The sequence below is a fragment of the Pelobates fuscus genome, chromosome 4 (genome assembly GCF_036172605.1).
Source record: "Pelobates fuscus isolate aPelFus1 chromosome 4, aPelFus1.pri, whole genome shotgun sequence".
Classification (NCBI taxonomy): domain Eukaryota; kingdom Metazoa; phylum Chordata; class Amphibia; order Anura; family Pelobatidae; genus Pelobates; species Pelobates fuscus.
Window position 1 is genome coordinate 167,216,928 of NC_086320.1, and position 19,500 is coordinate 167,236,427.

Sequence of the window (19,500 nt, forward strand, 5' to 3'; positions counted from 1 at the left end):
AATATAAACTAAATATAAACTTTAAAAAGAAAAATAACTATAGCAATCTTTATCAATCTAAGGAATATTAATGTACCACTTTGAATTCACTTCAAATCCCCCCCAAATGTCACATAAGTGGACAATTATGTAAGAGGTTAATGGAATTCTATTTTTAATTTGGTCTATATTAACCCAGGGCTTGAAAAATTTGTTTGAAATATAGGAGCCAGCTAAAAAAGTTAGGAGACAGTAATTTTCAATGAGAAAGTGCAATTCTTAAAGGGACACTATAGTCACCAGAACCACTACAGCTTGATGTAGTTGTTCTGGTGTCTATAGCCTGTCCCTGCAGGAGTTTCAGTGTAAACACTGCATCTTCCGCAAAAAGGCAGAGTTTACATTCCTGCTTAGTAACACCTCTAGTGACAGTCACTCAGATGGCCACTAGAGAGTCCTCGGTCACTGCTGCACCATGTGCAGCACCCTGGTTCAGTGTCTCCAAGCTCCGCATGGAGGCGCTGAATGTTCATCATAGAGATTAATTAATGTAATGCATCTATCTCATTGCTGCACATGCACAAAATCCTCCACAAGCTTTCCTAAAGGAAAGCATTGCCTTAGCTGAGATCATAAAGATTGATCATCTCAGCCATGGCAAAACTGGCACGGCGGCGTGGGAAATGTGAAGAAAGGTGAGTAAAAACACGTGCGATCGGAGGGGGCAGATGCATAAACGCGCACACACTGACAAGCTCTCTCACACACACACACACACTCTGACAACAGGCTTACACACACACAAACTCTTGACAGGCTCACAAAACACACACTGACTGGCTCACACACACTCTGACACAGGCTTACACACACACACACACACACACATTTTTGTTTGAATTGAAACCCCACTCAGCCTCCCTACCTTTGGGAGAGCTGAGAGGGTCTTTCCTGGGGTCCAGTGGGGCTGCACACTTCCTGTGTGCGAAGGAGCAGTACTCTGCCTGTAGCTCCGCTCTGCTCCCTCACGCTCTGTAATGATGCCGGGGCCGGAATGACGTCATATTCCGGCTCCCGGCATCATTACACAGCGCAAGGGAGCAGAGAGCAGCTGCAAACAGAGTACTGCTCCCTCGCGCGCCGCCCATAATGCCCCCGCGGGCGGCCGCCTCCTCCATGCTCTTCAGGGCGGCTGCCCACCTCCATGCTCTTCAGGGCGGACGCCCACCTCAATGCTCCCGCGGGTGGCCGCCTGCAATATTCCCCATGGCGGCCGCCGTCAAAGCTAGAGAGCTGGCAAATCCCAGACGCCAGGGCGAAATTTCTAGTCGCCGTGGCGATCTGGCGCCTGGGATTTGTCGATCCCTGTATTAACCAGTTTTGATGCCGATACCAGTATTAACATACTTCAATAAAAGGAAATATACAATTACCATGGAAATGGAAAAAGAGGCAACCTTTTAAGGACTTTTCAATTTTAAATATAACTTTTTTTATTGCTTAAATTGTTTGATACAGAACAGCTTTCATTTTGAGTTTGGAAGTACTGTACAATAGAATAAAGAGAAGGAATACAGGTACCAAAACAATGTGATTGATTCTCTGTTCATGTGGCATAAACCAGTCTTGTACATAACTCATAGCAGCACTTTCAAAGTTTCCCTTTAGAAAAATATGAATTTCGACATTTTATCCACGGTTTCCTGTTTTATAAATGGTGTGGAAAGAAAAATCACTAGATATTACATCTTTTGTACAAAATCAGTGGAAAAATGAAATCATTGTTTTAAATTTGGAACCCTAACTGTTGTGTGGCCACAGCTATTGAGATCAGTCAATATATTGCATTTATTTAATTATTGTCAAGTGCTTATTGTAGTGATTTAAAAACCTCAGTCTTAATTATATTTAACAGTTAATTTGAAATCTCAAAAAAAAAAGTGACAAACATAAAATAATTCAGAAGATTCATTTTGCAAAGCCCTGAGAGAAAAAAAAAAAAAAAGAAAAAAAAAAAGGGGGAGACAAAATTAGCAGGAACATGCAAGCTATAAATCTAAGATTCACCCAGAGTTTAAACATGGCGTACATTTCACAGTTTATATAAAACAGACAATCGGAAAACAGTGACACTTCTCATTTACGTACAAATTAAAAAAAAAAAAGCCTTTTCTATCAGGGTACAAAGACATAAATAAAGCTTTCACTCCTTATTGATTATTGCGAAAAGATGCGCCACTGTTTTTCTGACTTATTTTGTCATCATTTCACAGGAAAATGTGTAATGTGGATATACAATTAAAAAAAAACATCTAAAAACCCAAAGACGTCTGTAAATTTTGTTATAATTAATAAGAACACTTTTGTAAAATTAAAATAAATGTTAAGGAATCATTGTTCAGATTCATGTTTGTTTTTTATTCATCTAAACAGACTATTTCGGTCAATAAATGTGCACATTTGTGCTATTCATAACATACATTATATCTTTTTACAGCCCAGTCTTTCTGAGCTTTATCCACAAGGCATGCCAGCTGCTATTGTGCAATACTGGCCATGTCAGTTGATTGTCAAGCATTGCTATTCTGGAGAGGTTGGCTGGGATGACATGATGCTTAAATATCGTACGGGTTTGAGCTCTGTTTTGCATTAGCATCTTGCAACAAGTTGGTATGGTGATTGTATGCTCATATTACAGTAGCTATTGGCTTCCCATCATAATTCGGTCAAAATATTACCTTAGGTCTTGTGATTAGTGCACAATTACATGTCTGCTTATCTGTATATTATAGTGCAACTCTGCTGGAGCAAAGATCCCCTCTGTGAGGTCCATAGTATTTTAACTGATAATGACATCAATTGGGTTATTCTAAAACAAAAAATGCTGGGATAGTTACCAAGAGGCAATATCGCACAGGCTACTTCTAGAGCTCCCATGTTATAGCACCAATGGTTAGATTTGTACCTCCAGAACAATATGTCTACAGAGGATGGCTAAAATGTGATTGAATAGCAAAATATAGATATGCATACATTCAATCACTTCTCCAGAGATTTAGAGATCACAATATATACAGTGGAGAGTAAATTGCACTGCTACAGTAGAGTACATTTCATATTCCAAACAATCTATATGAGTGCGTGTATGACATATACATACACACTCACATACATACTCCATGCAACCATACATAAAGAAATCAAACAAAAGATCATCTCCAGGCACCAACCTAAAATACCTCAGGAACAAAGTCTCTTTATAAACGGCGATATCTAGCTTCTCTTTATACCAGTAGTACGTTCTTGCCGAATTAAGAGGTGCCAGCAAGATGAAGGTAAGGCTTTGTTTATGATTGTGGGAAGACAGAACCTTTTTGCTTGTTTTCGCAGTCCATCTGATTGCCACACCACCCAAAGATAGAGAATTAGGGGGATCCTTGGTCTCTCCATCACCCAGCTCGGCATAAGTCAGTCTATTGCATGCAAGCCTCTGTTTTCACTGAGAACAGGGTTGATTACAGTACAGTAGGAATGGTGCAATACAAGAACTGATGAAGGTTAGAATTTCAGGGGGGAAATGTAGATATATATTTATATATTTTATACATGTATATATTACCAGGATCCACAAAAAAAAAAAAATTGGTATATTTTGAAAAGGCAAATATTGCCCAAACAGTTCTGCAAAATGCAGAGGTTAGTAAGCTGTTGAATTCAAGCAAATAGAATTGAGACATAGGCAGGGGGTAGCACTTTCCATGTGTTAAACACAAAATATCATCTGAATGCTCCGTGTGTTCATTCTGAGGTAGAACAAAGACTGAACAATAACACCATTCAGAAACCTTGAGTGGAATCTAGTTTTGAAGTTCAATGCTATATTTTATATATTATATATCCTTTTTCCTGGTTTACAGCATCTGCCAATTTTCAAAGGTCTTCATCCAGCATCCAAAGGTCTTTCATCCATGAAACACAGGACATTTATTATATAGTCCATGGATGCAGAAGAAAAACACTACTCCTAAAACTGGAAAGTAGGGAAACACAAATAAGTAGTTTTGCATAACCCTTCATTGTCCATTTAAAATCCGTTATCTTCCAGTTATTGGCTGTAGTAATCAATGGCATCCCCCACAACCATGTGCCTATCTCAGGAAAGACAGTGATGCACAGGAACAATTGTTCACACATAGACAAAATATTTTTAATGCTTACATGGAAATAGGTCATCTCTGAATATTTCTTTAAAGTAACTTTTTAAGCAAGTGTTTTTATTGTTTGTTTTTAATTCTTCTTCTTAAAAAATGTCCAATACCGAAAAATGTAGTAAAGTAGTAAGGCACTCAAAATCAGTATAGTTTTTTGCATTTTACCAAAATGTTATGGCACTTGATATGGCCCGCCATACTCCCTTGTAGCTGAAAGAAACTGTATAGAATACAATTTTATTTTAGGGTAGATGCTGGGTTCCTAACAGCTCTGGCTCATTTAGCCTCCATCACAGCCAACGCACTCTCTGCGACAACAAGAATATGATTCAAAGGAGATTTTTCAGACTCTTTTGAGAAGCCTGTGAGGCTTTTTCGTTCAGAGGTTCTCATAGTTTCAGGATCTTTAATGCCATCTATCCCTGAAACTTGTTTTGGGGTGTTTCTACCTGAAATATTTTCACTTTTCTGAGATGATTCCTCACCAGCTGTGTTTGCCAATAGTGCCTTTTTGCTTCTAGTTATTGACTGAGTAACACTAGATGGTGCGTCACACTCATTTTCTGATGTGTGCTGGGTGCTGCTTTGCAAGGATTCAGCATCACTTTCTTCCTCACATCTTAGTTCCCGATCTTCCTTCTCGCTGTCTTTGCCCTGACTTTTCAGATCTTTAACTTTCTGATGGATTCGCTGATGGCGCACTAGGCTGTGCTTCAAAGTGAAAGTGCGTTCACAGGTCTGGCATTTATAAGGTCGTTCGCCTAGAAGAAATAGAAACCGATAACTTTAATGGAGGCATCACAAAATGTATCATTGATATTTTGGCACTGACACTCTTGCACTTTGGAAAAACAAGAAACACAAACAAAAAAACAAACATTGATCTCTGCAACAATGAAAACTATAAAATAATGTTGGCAACCTCCCTTTCCATTAAGTAACCCTGGCAAAATACAATTAAGCATAATGTTTTCCTATATCTTTAAGTGAAATTTCATCATGAGACTCATCCATAATCACAGAAACACACTGCCACCTAATGTGGACACAAGGAGATACAAAAACAAACTAGGTTAATATGGGCACCAGAACACCTGTGCAGTGAAACTATTGTTTTGTGGTCAACTACATCAATGCAGCAGGTTGCATTAACAGGTTATTATTTCGCTCTGCATACACATTACATACAATATTGAGTGACCTGAAAATAATGTACAATGTGTTTACATCACAGAACATAAATACGGGAAAGAGATGCAATGCAGCTATAACACTACAATATTGCAAAATCAGAAATACATTTAAAGTGACCCTAGCTACTGTAGGTAAACACAAAGTTCACTTACCAGTGTGGGATCTCATATGTCTGGTCAGATCTTGCAAGGACCAAAAGCGTTTACTGCACACAGTGCAGATCTTCTTTCTTTTGTCTGCTTTGGAAGTCCCCTTTGTTTCATTTGCTTTGGATTCCTTGTCATCATCACTTCTGTCCAATGACTTCTTTTCTAGACCTTCTTCAGCAGACATAGTTTCACCATCACCCTTCCGGTTTCCAGAGAGCTCATTCTCCATAGGAGATTTTGACACTTTCAAGTCCACTGGAAGATCTTCCTCCATGTCCACACCATCTGTGCTGGAGACATGTTGAGAAAGATCACAGGGAGAATCAGATAAACCTTTGCCCTCATCTTCACTGCTCTTCTCTTCTCCTTTATTTTCACATAAATGGGCCTTCTTGTGTCTGCCCAGTGTAGCTGCAAACTTGAAGCTTTTCCCACAAATGTCACAGGAGTTGCTGCTGCTGCTGTTGGCATTCTGTTCATTAGCAGACAATTTAAAGTCCATCAGCTTGCTGGCCAAATTCAGATCAAGACTTTTGTTGCTCACAGTATCATCCTCTAAGTGTTCCTTGTATTCATCTGATTTTTCTTTGATTTCCTCTTCATTATCTAGCATGTTTGTTTCAGTTTTCTCACTCTTGGGTAAATGTTCAGTTTCCACTATTGGAACTACTTCTGACTTATCCCTTTCCCCTGAAGTCAGGTCTAGCACATCAATCTCTGTAGCAGACATCTCTGCATCAGCATCAGACTGGCTGTCTGTAAGAAAACATAAATCCAAGCTTACTTAATTCCATAGTTTCTAGCTTTTGTTAAACAGAGAGTGAAACTAAAAACAGACGGTCAGAAACATGTCCACTATTATACTACACCCCTGGAATAGTTTGTGTAGAACACATTGCATTCAGGAAATATTAAACATGTGCCTACATTTAATTAATACAAGAGAACAGAAACCAAATAAGCAGAGTATATATTGTGAGGTATTTATCAACCAAGTGGTACATGAAAAAAAATGTAGTGTGCTATAAAGAAGTAGCTCCCTTAAGTTAAAAATCAGACAGAATGTGCTGAAAAAGCAAATATATTACTGCAAGATATGACATGCAAAACACTTTTACACAGTGGACTAAACATACAGTATGTGCACATGCATGGTTCAAAGCTTAGGAAAAGCAGTCAATGCAGAAAGTGTCCCAAATAACAACAGTGAAAAGCCCTCTCTAATTGTCCTAAAAAGTTGATAAAATGTATGGTTTCCTTTTTTTCAATGGTCAATTTAGGTATCCCAAAGTAATACAAAATGCTTACTGGATTGTACTTTAACAGCATTATGTACATTTATTTAGCTGTTGCAAAATTTAGGATTTCATATAATAGAGCTTTTTCAGCAAAAAAATGCCCAAATGCAAAGTAAACTATCAGAACATAAAGGATAACAGATATAAAACCAGAATAAGTGAGAGAGACTGATAGATCTCTCAATGTTATACATGATGCACATCATAGGAGTATCCAAGGGATTATTAAGTGCTACAGCGGTGTGGAAAATTACATTAACAAAAATGCATTACTAACATAGCAATTTGCATCTTTACGTACCAAATATGTGAGGACAGAGCAAGCATGTCAAACATGCGGCCCGCATGCGGCCCACAGTGGACATATTGCCCTGGGGCCGCTTTCAGCTGTGGCTGCGACCAGCAAGACAGGAAAAATATTTCACGATTCTTGCTCTCCCGGCCACAAGAGGGCAGAGTGGCTGTGTGTCTGCTGAGCAGACCAGAGCAGCCACTCCCCCTTCCCTCCTGCTCGCAGTGCCAGAGGAGCGTCTGGCCTGCTTCAACAGGGCTGGAGGACGGACAGCAAATTGTAAGGTAGGAGAAGAGGGGCTTGGGTGGGGCAGTGTATTAATTTGAGGGAGGGGGCACTGTACTAATTTGAGGGAGGGAGGGGGTCATTGTATTAATGTGGGGGAGGGAGGAGGCACTGTATTAATTTGAGGGAGGGGGCAATGTATTAATTTGGGGGAGCGAGGGGGCACTGTATTAATTTGAGGGAGGGGGCACTGTAATACATTGCCCCCTCCCTCCCTCAAATTAATACAGTTCCCCCTCCTTCCCCCAAATTAATACATTGCCCCCTCCCAGTGGGGCCAGTGTATTAATTTGGGGGAGGGAGGGGGCAAGTGTATGTATTTGAGGGAGGGAGGGCAGTGTATTAATTTGAGGGAGGGGGCCAGTGTGTTAAATTGGGGAGAGGGCAGTGAAGAGTAGTGGTGGGGGCAGTGTATTAATTTAAGAGAGGGAGGGGGCAGTGTATTAATGGGAGGGAGGGTGAAGTGTATTAATTTGGGGAAGTCAGGGGGCCATTGTATTAAATACACTGCTCCCCCTTCCCCATTTTGAGTGGTGGGGAGCAGTGTGTTAAATTGGGGGAGGGAGGGAGTGCAGTGTATTAAAGTAGAGCGGAGAAGGGGCAGTGTTTTAGAATAAGGAGCAATGTATTAGATTGGGTGAAGAAGGTAGTGTATGGTGGAGTGGATGAGTGGAGGAAGTAGTTCAGTGTGTTGGATTTGGGGGCGATGTATTAGAGTGGGAGGAAGGGCAATGTGTTAGATTGGGTCTGCATGGAGGCGCTGAATGCTCCTCATGGAGATGCTGATTGGCCGTGTAGCGTTTTGCCACACATGCACAATAGGCTCCCAATGCTTTCCCATAGTTTGATGATCTCAGCCAAAGTGAAGAACACTCTCATAGAACTTCAAAGTAAACAAGATAACATCATTTGTTTTTTTTACAGCTGTTCAACAGCATGCATTCACCATTTCGGTCCTATTACCAATCATTTCTTAATATGTCAAGGTAGTTGGACTGAAACATTGTTTATATGCAAATGCATTTCTTAAAATAAATTCACTCTTTTGTTTATTTTGAAGCCCTACGAGTGTGAGGATGTCCAGTGTCAGTTCAGCAACTTTTTTTATACTGTACTTTTCTAAATAAACCTACGTTTCTGTGGAAACTGAAGTTTTTTGTTTTTTTGCAGCCCACATAAACGTAAACCTTGTTTATTAAGCCCGTCTTAGCCTTTGAGTTTGACATGCTTGACATAGAGGAAAATGATTAGGCAAACTGCTATGTTAAGCACACTACTGCATCCCACCAATGTCTGATTCTATAGTTTGGTGAACACAGATGTAATTTTGATTGGTTGATTTTCCTGCTATTAGTTTTTTTGTTTTGCAAACATGCTTTGGGATAAAAAGATGTGATCTGAAGTGGGGGAACAAAAGAAGAAGAGGGAGGATGGGGGGTATATTGGAATACTTATTACCTAACTTTCGAAAGTCAATGTACATTCACAGGTTAGAAAGGAAAGATATTTGCTTGTCACAAGCAGAAGATGTAAGAAAGAGGAAAAGACAGCTTCCCTCCATAATGTCAGCATACTGTTCGCAATGCCATGCACTGCTTATTACTGCAGAGAGGATCAGAAGTCTTGAAAACATAAACATTTAACTCTCAATTCCATAATATTGAAAGGACAGTTTCACCATTACAAGTAATTTTCCCTTGTCAAAGGTGAATCTGAATAAAACAAAAATCTATTCTCACCAAGAGAATTACATCTATTTCCTACCCTGAATCTCAGGGAAAGAAAAACTTTACATCTGGCTTCCTTAAATAAAGGCCAATCTAGTTTGCTTTCATCTCCTTCCCATGTCAAGCTTCCCCAGCGCGGCGGTTGTGAATTCTATACAACAGTAAGCACTGCATGCAGCATCGGTTAAAGACCCTTCATACTAAGCAGTCCCGGTGCGCTACCTGTGCTATCATTGGATCCAACATCACTTTCTTTAGACTGGGGCATTAGACCGTTTCTTCTTAAGGAGAGGTTGGCAACTCCATGTTTGCGTAAGAGATGGCGTTCACAGTTAGATTTGGTAGAAAAGAAGGCATCGCATTTTGCGCAGGGGTAGGGCTTCTGACCTGAAGCAAGGGAAAAAAAATAAATAATAATAAAAAAATAAAAATAAAAATGGATTTATCTGACTTGCTCTTTTAAAGATAACCAACTGGTTCAGATTATTAAAAGCACCGAGAGCTATAACAGGAAGTAGTAGGGCTAAAAAGAAACACAAAACCCGGAAAAAATACAAATCCAGTAGGGTTGAATGTTCTATAATTATTTTATATTCAGGGTAACACGGAATCATGAGTGATGTGGGTTGAAGCAACGGGGAGGGGGGAGGGCAATAAGTATATCCTTTATAAACAAGAGAGCTTGTCTGGGCTGCACACAATAGCAGCATTATGAGCACGCACTCTGCTTTAATCTGCCTCAAGTTGTTCGTTTTGCTGCTAATTAACTAAATCTGTATTAGCAGATCGCATGCCCCAATCCTAACTCTCAAGCTGTCATGTGAACTCACTTTGCCTCATTCTTTATCTATCTGTACCTTCTTTTTTTCTATCCTTTGAATAAAACAAAAACGTTAAAACCAAGTGTTAACTTCTCTAAATAAACAAAATTCTCAAATTGGCACAACAACCACAACGTGCAGTAATATGCTGTTAGATCATATATCTGCAAAGTACTTGGACACAATCTGTTTCACAGCATGTAGTGTACTCTCTACATAAACTGTTTCAGAGAATGAAGAGCAAAGGTTTCTGACCTCTTCCCTCCAGCTGTTGAACTACAACTCCTGTAATCCTCTGCTAGCAAAATGCACTGACAGAAATTAGGTCAATAACAGCTGTAGTGTAGGCTATGGATAACCCATGTAGACAAAACATGCATATATGCAATGAGGTTACTTTAGAGCAGGGGTGTCCTGAACAGCTCCCTTGTGCGCCCTGCAGTGAGCCAGCCCCCTCGATATAACATCATCCCAGCATAAGCATCACCGCTGGGTGCGCGAGGGACCTGTGCAAGAAGAGCACCATGATCCCAGCCCAGTAGCAGCCGCTAGCCACAAGGGACAGAGGATCCATTCCAGCCCTCTCAGAGCCAGGTAGGGAGGCTGGATGGACCTCTTAAGACCTGAGTGTATAAATGTAATTTTTGTGTAGGTTTTGTATGTGATTGTGTGCGTGTGTGGTCTGTGTGTAAGTCAGTGATTATGTGTTTGGGTCTGTGATTGTCTGTGTATATCTGTGTTTATGTGAATCTATGTTATGTAATTGTATGTATGTGATTGTGTGTATAGGTCTGTAATTATGTGTGTGTGTTTGACTGTATGTATGGGTCTGTAATTATGTGTGTGACTGTGTGTATAGGTCTGTGATTGTGTGTGTATGTATGAGATTGTATGTATGCGACTGTTTATATTTGTGATTATGTGTATAGGTCAGTGACTGTGTGTGCAGGTTTGTGATTATATGTGTATGTATGTGACTGTGTGTATAGGTCTGATTATGTGTATGTGACTGTGTGTATAGGTCTGATTATGTGTATGTGACTGTGTGTATAGGTCAGTGACTGTGTGTGCAGGTCTGTGATTGTATGTTACTTTGTGTATAGGTCTGATTATATGTGTGTATGTGACTGTGTATAGGTCTTTGATTGAGTGTATAAGTCAGTGACTGTGTGCGGGTCTGTGATTGCATGGGTATGTCTGTGTGTTTACATATGTGATTATGTGTATGTATGTGGCCATGTGTATAGGTCTGTGAATGTATGTGTGTGTGTCTGAATATGTGTGAATAAGTCTGTAATTGTGTGTGTGTGTGTGTGTGTGCGCGCATATGTATATACAGGTGTATTTGTTTAGTAGGTAGCTCCCTAAGTTGGTATCCTTAAATATGGCAATCCCACAGAAGCATTACAAATAAGGGAGTTATCTAATAAACAAATTTAAGAAAATGGCTTTCGACGTTTTAATATATAAATGATTTAGGTTACAGATTTTATGTGCGGCTCAAGGCAATTCCTCTGCACTCAATAAGGCCCAAGGAAGCCAAATCGTTGGACACCCATGCTTTAGAGCCTAAAAATCCAACAGATGCAATATCCCCGTTCCTAAAATTGTAGCTTTATACTGATATTCTCTCAGCCTCCCACAAACCGCTCACTACCAAGATCAGTCTCTAAACTGTACAATCTATGCATCTGCCAGCATTTGTAAGTCATGCCTTTTATTTCGATTAAGCACCAAATTTACACTGCAACTGAAACTTTATAAGGTAAAAGTCTCAAACTACTGGCCATTCGCGGCTTCCTTATCACACTCCTGTAGGGTAGGCAACCTTCGCACTCCAGATGTTTTGGACTACATTTCCCATAATGCTTTTACAGCCATGCTGGCAAAGCATCAAGGGAAATGTAGTCCAAAACATCTGGAGTGCCGAAGGTTGCCTACCCCTCTCTAGTTAGTGGATTGTAAACAAGACAGTAAACATCATAACTATGTGCCTAATACTCAATGGAGGTTTCTGTTAGCAGAGTCATCCCAGGGCAAAGTTTGGCTTTGCTACATTATCGATATAGGAATGTTAGTTTGCATATCTGAGTTTGTGTGCAGGACAGAAAGTAATTACCTTTGCTCATGTCTGGGATTATGGATCTGTGTGCGTGAGGGAGTGGGAATCAGAGGCCCCCATGTGAAGAAAAAAAAAAAAAGACAACTTGACCTGTTCACGCACCCCCCTCTCCCCCCATCTAAAGTAAATTAAATTTGAGACGCCTGCTGTAGATGTTAATCAGCTTATAGCGGCCACTAACATTTTGCACATCTTTTTAAACAAGCACTTTATTTGATATAAAACATTTAAGGGAACTAATCCATATGCATACATTTGAGATTTTTATTGCCGCTTTAAGGTTCTGGGATCACTGACATAAATCAAAGCTGCTTAGCTGCCTGGTGTCAATGCACCGGGGCACGGTTCCTTATGGAACAACAGTAAGAAAAATTACTGCATGGTTACCACAACGATCAGATACAAAACTTATGAAATCAGTTGTAGTTTGTGTGCACATATATTTTGTACCAAGCACTGAAGCCAATTAGACTAGGTTGCCATGTTGTAAAAAGTGATGTAACAAGGAATTCTAAGATAGGCAATTTCTCTTTAGGACTCAAATTTACTTTTTCTCCTTCTTTGCTTCCTATCCTGTTCTTTTTGATGTAAGACATTATTAACCCAGTTACTACAAAGTCCAATGAGAAGGCAAAAGTATCTGAGATACAATAATGAGAAATAAAGTTACATTACTTAAAAAACTAAAAGAAAGCGTGAGTTTCTACAGCCAGCATCTAGTATGCAGTACTACGATGTTAAAAATAGAGAATCAATGATAGTCATGAGTGAAGAGAGCAGAGCAATTTTTCCAGCATGTTAAGGAGCCAATTTAGTAAGCTACAAACATTTTTTTTTTTTTTTTAAAGATGAATGTTCTTTTGCACATTGATTAAAAAAAGATTACAAAAATAATAAAATCGGGAAAATAATCTAATCACTTTTCATTATGTAAAGGACAATGAAATTAGATTTGTGAATACTGTCAGTTGACGGTTCTTCCGTAGTTGCACCTTTTGTTTAATATTGATTCAGCTTGAAATGTCCCTCATACGAATAACCCCCTCTTAAAACCCCACTGTGAACATGCCCTGTTCATTCTGATCTCTCCAGGTTCCTGTGCTAATCTGAGATCCATATTTAACCATTTCTGCAATGCAGCCATCTTGGTTGTGTCAGTAACATTAAGCCAATGCTTGTGAAAAGTATATAAAATAAAAAGATGTTAAGTATTGGGTAAATAACATAACCTGCATATCTATATGAAGCAATTTTACTTCATGATTGGTCTCTTCCCAAATAGGGAATTGCTCTTCATACATGGCAGAAAGTAATGAGTGCAAGCAAATCATTTTCCTTTAAGGCTGATGAAAAAATGCACCCTAATTTGAAATTGATTTGACTTTTTAAGGACCATCATATTTTTTGTGAACATCACAATCTTACAACTGCATGGAATATTCAACTTTTTTTAGTGCCGATAGCTTAGCAAAGCCCTGATGTCATTAATTAACAAAACAACTACCGATTTTGCAATGGATTCTTTAAAGATCTGATTGCTCTTGGCTATTATTGGTCCTAGAGTAAATGAATTAGTTAAAATCGAAGAACACTGCAAGATTGCAGATACATGCCATCTAGTTAAGGCTAAATTAAACTCAAAATGTTGTTTTCAGTGGCAGTACCTAAACATATTTCCCATAGTTAAATATACAACAAAAAGGTATATATCTCTTCCAAAAGAACTTTCACTGAATTCCAGGAATATTTAATAGTTTGGCTATTTCCATATAGCATTTGAAAGAACATTAGCAATCAGTGCCACCTTTACTGAATTTGTGCCATAATAAGGAAACATTTACATATCAGTTTGTGACTGTTGCACCATGAATCCTTTCATTAAAAGAAGTATATATAATAGATACAGTTTAGTTGTTGAGTTTAGTTGATTGTGGATACACTACACTTCACATTGGAAGTTGACAAGAGGAGAAAAAATTAAGACAAGGCAAAATAGGCACTTTTGTTCAGATAGGATTTATCACTAGTATAGTTATACTTATAAAAGGTACGCAGGTGAAATTTAAATGGATGGCCAGCTTTGCTAATCAACACAGGGTTCATCCTCTCCAATTCAAAAATGCACAGACTAAAAATAATGAAATATAATAAAACAGACTGCTTGAACAAAATATGTAAAACAATAAAAAATGAAAAATGCATTATTAAAGAGAAAGCAAAGATCTCAGAAATCATCTTACTTACCTGTATGTGTTAGCATGTGTCGTTGTAGGGAGCTTGCCCAGGGAAAAACACGTGGACAATACGGGCAAGTAATTTTTTGCACAGAGTTGGAGTAAGAATTCCGCTTCCCTCTTTTATCTTCACTGCTATCTCTCTCGTCTTCACTACTTCCATTGCGATCAATAACCTCCTTGAGGTCTTCTGTAGATTGCAGATAAGGGCTGAACTTGTTAGTGTCTGTTGTGGCCAACATCTTCTCAATACTTGCAAATTCACCACTTGACTCAAGATCCAGAGCATTAGCAACCTTTGGCTTGTTTTTTGTTCCTTTCTTTCGACCGCGTTTCTTTGCTCCTCCAGGTAAACTATTGGACGTGGGGTTGTCAGATGCAACAAGGCTTCCAGCAGTATGGGGAGCATCACAAGAAATTGGAGATTCCTTGTGAGGGATTGTCTTGGATTGGGTAGCCACAGTTTTGTCAGTGGCTGATGAATTGCTGGAAGCAACCTGAGAAGTAGGCGTGGTAACCTCACTTTTTAACAATGTTGATGCAGATGACACAGAAGATATGATTTGTGCAATAGATGCCAGGGGTGGTAAATCTTTAGGGACTAAAAGCTTTGGCAAAAGAGGCGGTGGTTTAGGCCTTAGTGGCCGCAGGATAGTTGCACTTCCAAGAACAGCAGGAGAAATTACAGGTACAGTTAAATGCAAAGCATTTTTCAATGGTTTGGAATGTGTAATGGATGCAGGTTTCTCAATTTCATTGGCACTTAAGGTGAGGGGGCTTTGCTGACAGTTGTATATCTGCCCAACAGGCACAGGAGCCTGCTCTTGTGTCTTTGCAATAAATGGTGAGTCAGCTTTGACCTGTTTAGTGTGCTTAGGTATGGATAAATCAATTGGCTCCATAGAGGAATCAACAGAGGAAAATGACTGGTTGAAGATTGGTTCCTGCTTTACTTGGATCCCATAAGGATTCTTACTCTTTTGTGAGAAGTCCAAAGGCTCATCAAGGTCTGTGGCAAAGCAGGTGGTAATATCAACTTTTAAAGGTGTAGCAGAGTACCCTTCACGTTGAAAACCATTCTGAGATTCCACATAAGAGGTGGTAGATGTTTGATCATGGAAACGGCTATTCTCCACATTTGGGGAGTCTGATCTAGTCTGTTCAGGACTGCAAGCCCTCGATAAAATGTGGTTTTCTATTTCCTTCTCTTGTATATGCTGGTGTTGCTTCAGTATGTGATGAATGCAGTTTCGTTTGGCAGAGAAAGTAGTACCACAGTCTTTGCACTCAAATGGTTTCTTTTTTTGAAAGTTAGTGTGTCCCCTCATGTGTATATGAAGAGCACGGTAATTCTTCAAGTCCTCCCCACAGCATTTACAAACAGTATCTGGAGAACACAGAGCATCCACCATTTCAGCTGTGTTCGTTGACACGTAATCAATATTCTTTTCAATATCTTTTCTGGTGATTTTAAGGTGCTTCTTTCGCAGGTGTCTCTCACAGTTGGCTTTAACAGTAAAAGGGTACTGGCAAATTTTACACACATATGGCCGTTCACCACTGTGTGTCCGCAGATGACGAATTAGTGCGGCCTTGTCAGCTGCTATGTAATCACAAATGTTGCACTGATAGGGTGAGATTCCCAAGTGGGTACGGATATGAGCCCGCAAAACACCAGAGTAGGAAAATACCTGATCACAGAAACGGCAAGGATGGGAGTCTTTTCTCGATTGGTTAACTTTTTTGTGGTTTGCCCCAGAAATAGATTTCAGGTTTCCTTCAGTTACTTCTTGTTTGATCTTGGAATCCAAATCTACAGGCATAAACGCTTCTATAATACTGTCCTGTTCTAACAGAGTTGTCTTTTCTCGCTGACTCAATGCGTCTGTGTTTGATGTCTGACTGTTCTGAGGGAAGGAGCTGCAGCCGACTCCAGACCTGGATTGCAAATATATGGCGCTTGTTGCAGATTCCACAGTATTTTTTATCAACCTCAGTGGTGGCTGAGGAAGGCTCGGGCTGATGCAGCCTGGAGTGGCCTGCTGAGTGTTAAGTAGAGGCGGAGGTGTTGAGGCGGCAACAACAACTGTACGTGGAGTCACCAGTGGCTTTGGCTTCAGTGAAGGCATATGTTTGTAAAAGGTCTGTGTGCTGACTGGAGATGGTTTGCCAACAGAGGGAAGACTAATCTGAGGAGGTGCAGAAGCAGCCATTTTGAGTATTTGCTGAATATCAGCCAGCTCACCGGAGATTGGTTTGACCACTATACTGTTGTCAGGTTGCAAGGTGAAGCCCTTTTGAAAAGGCTGCAAAGAAAGCAACTTTAAGTTCTCCTTTGTTGGTGGCAAGACTGAGAAAGAACCACCTACAGAGGACCCTTCTAAATGAGACCGTTTCTGCATGCCTGTGCCACCAAGTTCCTGAGGTAGGTTACTCATCAGAGTTTCGAGTTGTATGGCCTGTAAACAGTCTTGCATTTTCTCCTGAACAACAGGCCTTATATCTTTGGTACACTGAAGGCCCAGAGCTGCCATAAAACTTTTCTGATCACTATTCTCTCCAGTTACGATTTCTGATTTGTTTTTCTTGTTGGGCTGGGCTTCGCTGTGGGTTTCCATGTGCAGTTTCAGAGCAGAGAACATTGGAAAAGCTTTGTTGCAGCTTTCACAAACAAAACTATGAAATTCACTGATGCACCTCCGTAAATTAGTTTCGCACCAGATCTGTAGAGAGAAGATCAAAATAAAATGGAAAAGAATGAATATTGATCCAAAATCAAAAATATTATTAATACACTTGTTAGAAGTGTTCATGGTGTTAGGAATCTGCTTGTGCATAGTTTTTGCTTGAAACTCAGCACATACAGAGATATCTATAATTTATAATAATAATAATATAGTTACACCTCGGGCCCAATGATTTAGGCAGCCTGGAACCCTGTTAATTCTGTGCAAAAAAATGGATCTGTTGTCAGAGTCCACTATGTGCTGGCAACAGATCTAAACACAAATTTTCCTTCCTTGTTTGAGCCCTCAACACATTCCTTACCATACTACTTTAAAAAAATAAATAAATAATATTCTCCCTCCCTTTTCCATCCCCCACCACGCGCTCGGAGCCTAAAAATCAGTCTAATCAAATGATTATGACATGGGTAAATGTACATGGTAAATGTATTCTTCTTTTACAGGATAAAATAAACTAAAGGGGGGGATGGGGGCGTGGCATGATACTAGAAAATTATCAAAATAAAGTAGATTTACAATTTATTAAAACAAAATTGTTGGAGGGAGTAACCCCCCCCCCCTCCCTTTTTTTTTTTTTTTTTTTTTTTTTTACACGCTTTTGAAATATACATACCAAAGAAAACAAAAATACAACATTTAAGTGTTCTACGGCTTGTATACATCACCCACCATCACCCAAACATTACCACATCTTTCACATTATATATCTTCTGTCTCAATTGTCATGGATTACATTGAACACATATTTATTAAAGTTAGAATTCAAAGTGAATTAAAAGTCAATTTCAAATTTAAGGACAGAATAACCAAACTTGAATTATTTTCTATGTCAGCTATGCGTCCAGTGCAGCTAAATTGAGCTTAAAGGGACATTATAGGCACCTCTCCTCTTAAACATTAGTTTCAATGACACTATAATATTTATATTACAGGGTTAAGATTGCCTCTAGTGGCTGTCACTAGAAGTGCTTTCTGCTCTGCATGAGGACCTCAAGCATCTTCAAACCCCCATAGGCAAGTATTGGATCAATATTTTCCTATAGGGAATGCCAAATGCGTGCGCAGCACTCCCAGTGAATTGGGTTTCCCCTCAGCGCTTACGTTGGAGGAGGCGGATCCAACATTGAGGAACATAGGCGCTGGTAACTGGCGATTGCTTAAAGGGTTTTTATCCCTTAAACAGTCAGGGAGAGGTGCGGGGAGGCATTGGGACACTATAGTGTATTCAAAACACTAGTGTTTATTTAAACATGAAATACACTTTGAAATCTCACCTCAGTAAATAACCCTGACAATGCTCTAGTTAGCCAGATTAATTACACACCTAAAATGAGTAATAGGTAACAATAATAAAGTTCTTTAAATAAAGTCCATCTCTAGTCATTGGTAGAATTCAGCTGCTTCAACCAAAAATTAAAGGCAGTTTATAAAACCTGCTGCTTGAATGAAAGGGTTAACATCTATCTGGGTCTAAGGGCAGACCAGGTTTTTTTTCCCCTCCAGATGCCTTTTAAAGCCCTGTGCACTGGGATTACGATAATAAGCCCTTTACTGCTATAGAAACCCAAAGAGCATTGCATGTCTGACTGTGGTACTCTGTGTTTTGTGCAATAGGCTTTCAGTCGAAGATGCAGTGTACAAAGCTGACGATCTTCCTTTGTATTTTTCTAAATAGCAGCTTAACACAAAATGCAGCACATCTCTGGAAGATCCTTACTCCGACTTTAAAGGATGAGATTAGCACTCTCATGTTAGGGATATAGAATAATAACTTTAATAACCTTGATCCAATCTCACTTCCCAACTTTAAGAGGTCAAAACCCAAAAACTAATATAAATATAAATAAATATAAATGCCAAAAAGTAGCTGCTCACCTGTCTTTTAAAAAGCTTTAACCCCTTAAGGACCAAATTTCTGGAATAAAAGGGAATCATGACATGTCACACATGTCATGTGTCCTTAAGGGGTTAAAGGGAAACTCCAGTGCCAGGAAAACAATGCGTTTTTCTTGGCACTGGAGGTACCCTCTCCCTCCCACCCCCCAATCCCCGGTTACTGAAGGGGTGAAAACCCCTTCAGTCACTTACCTGAGGCAGCGACAATGTCCCTCGTCGCTGTCTCCTCCTCCGCGCCGCTCCTCCTACTGTCTCCGTCGGGCGAGACTGATCCCGCCCACCGGCCGAGGAGACCTAATGCGCATGTGCTCCCCATAGGCATTGAAAAATATTTTCAATGCTTTCCATAATATATATATATATATATATATATATATATATTATATATATATATATACATACATACATACATACATACATACATACACACACACAAACAAACCCATAAACATTAGGGAAGAAAAGCGACCTCTCATCCCTAAACGGTGCAACATAAATAACTGGGAATGACAGGTCTATTTCTCCTCAGATAATAAAGAGTGTAG

General features: G+C 39.6%; 1 protein-coding gene across 2 annotated transcripts in view; it reads right to left on the minus strand.

Annotated features, from left to right (window-relative positions):
* Positions 1-1,484: 1,484 nt before the first annotated feature.
* RREB1 (ras responsive element binding protein 1) overlaps positions 1,485-19,500 on the minus strand; it is a 93,995-nt gene continuing 75,979 nt past the window's right edge. For both annotated transcript variants that reach the window (XM_063451757.1, XM_063451758.1), the window contains 4 exons: positions 14,323-17,035; positions 9,358-9,522; positions 5,537-6,289; positions 1,485-4,951 (listed from right to left, as the gene is read on the minus strand). In XM_063451757.1, coding sequence (XP_063307827.1) covers positions 4,467-4,951; positions 5,537-6,289; positions 9,358-9,522; positions 14,323-17,035 — 4,116 coding nt within the window. In that variant the 3' untranslated portion in view covers positions 1,485-4,466. The remainder of the gene's footprint in view (positions 4,952-5,536; positions 6,290-9,357; positions 9,523-14,322; positions 17,036-19,500) is intronic.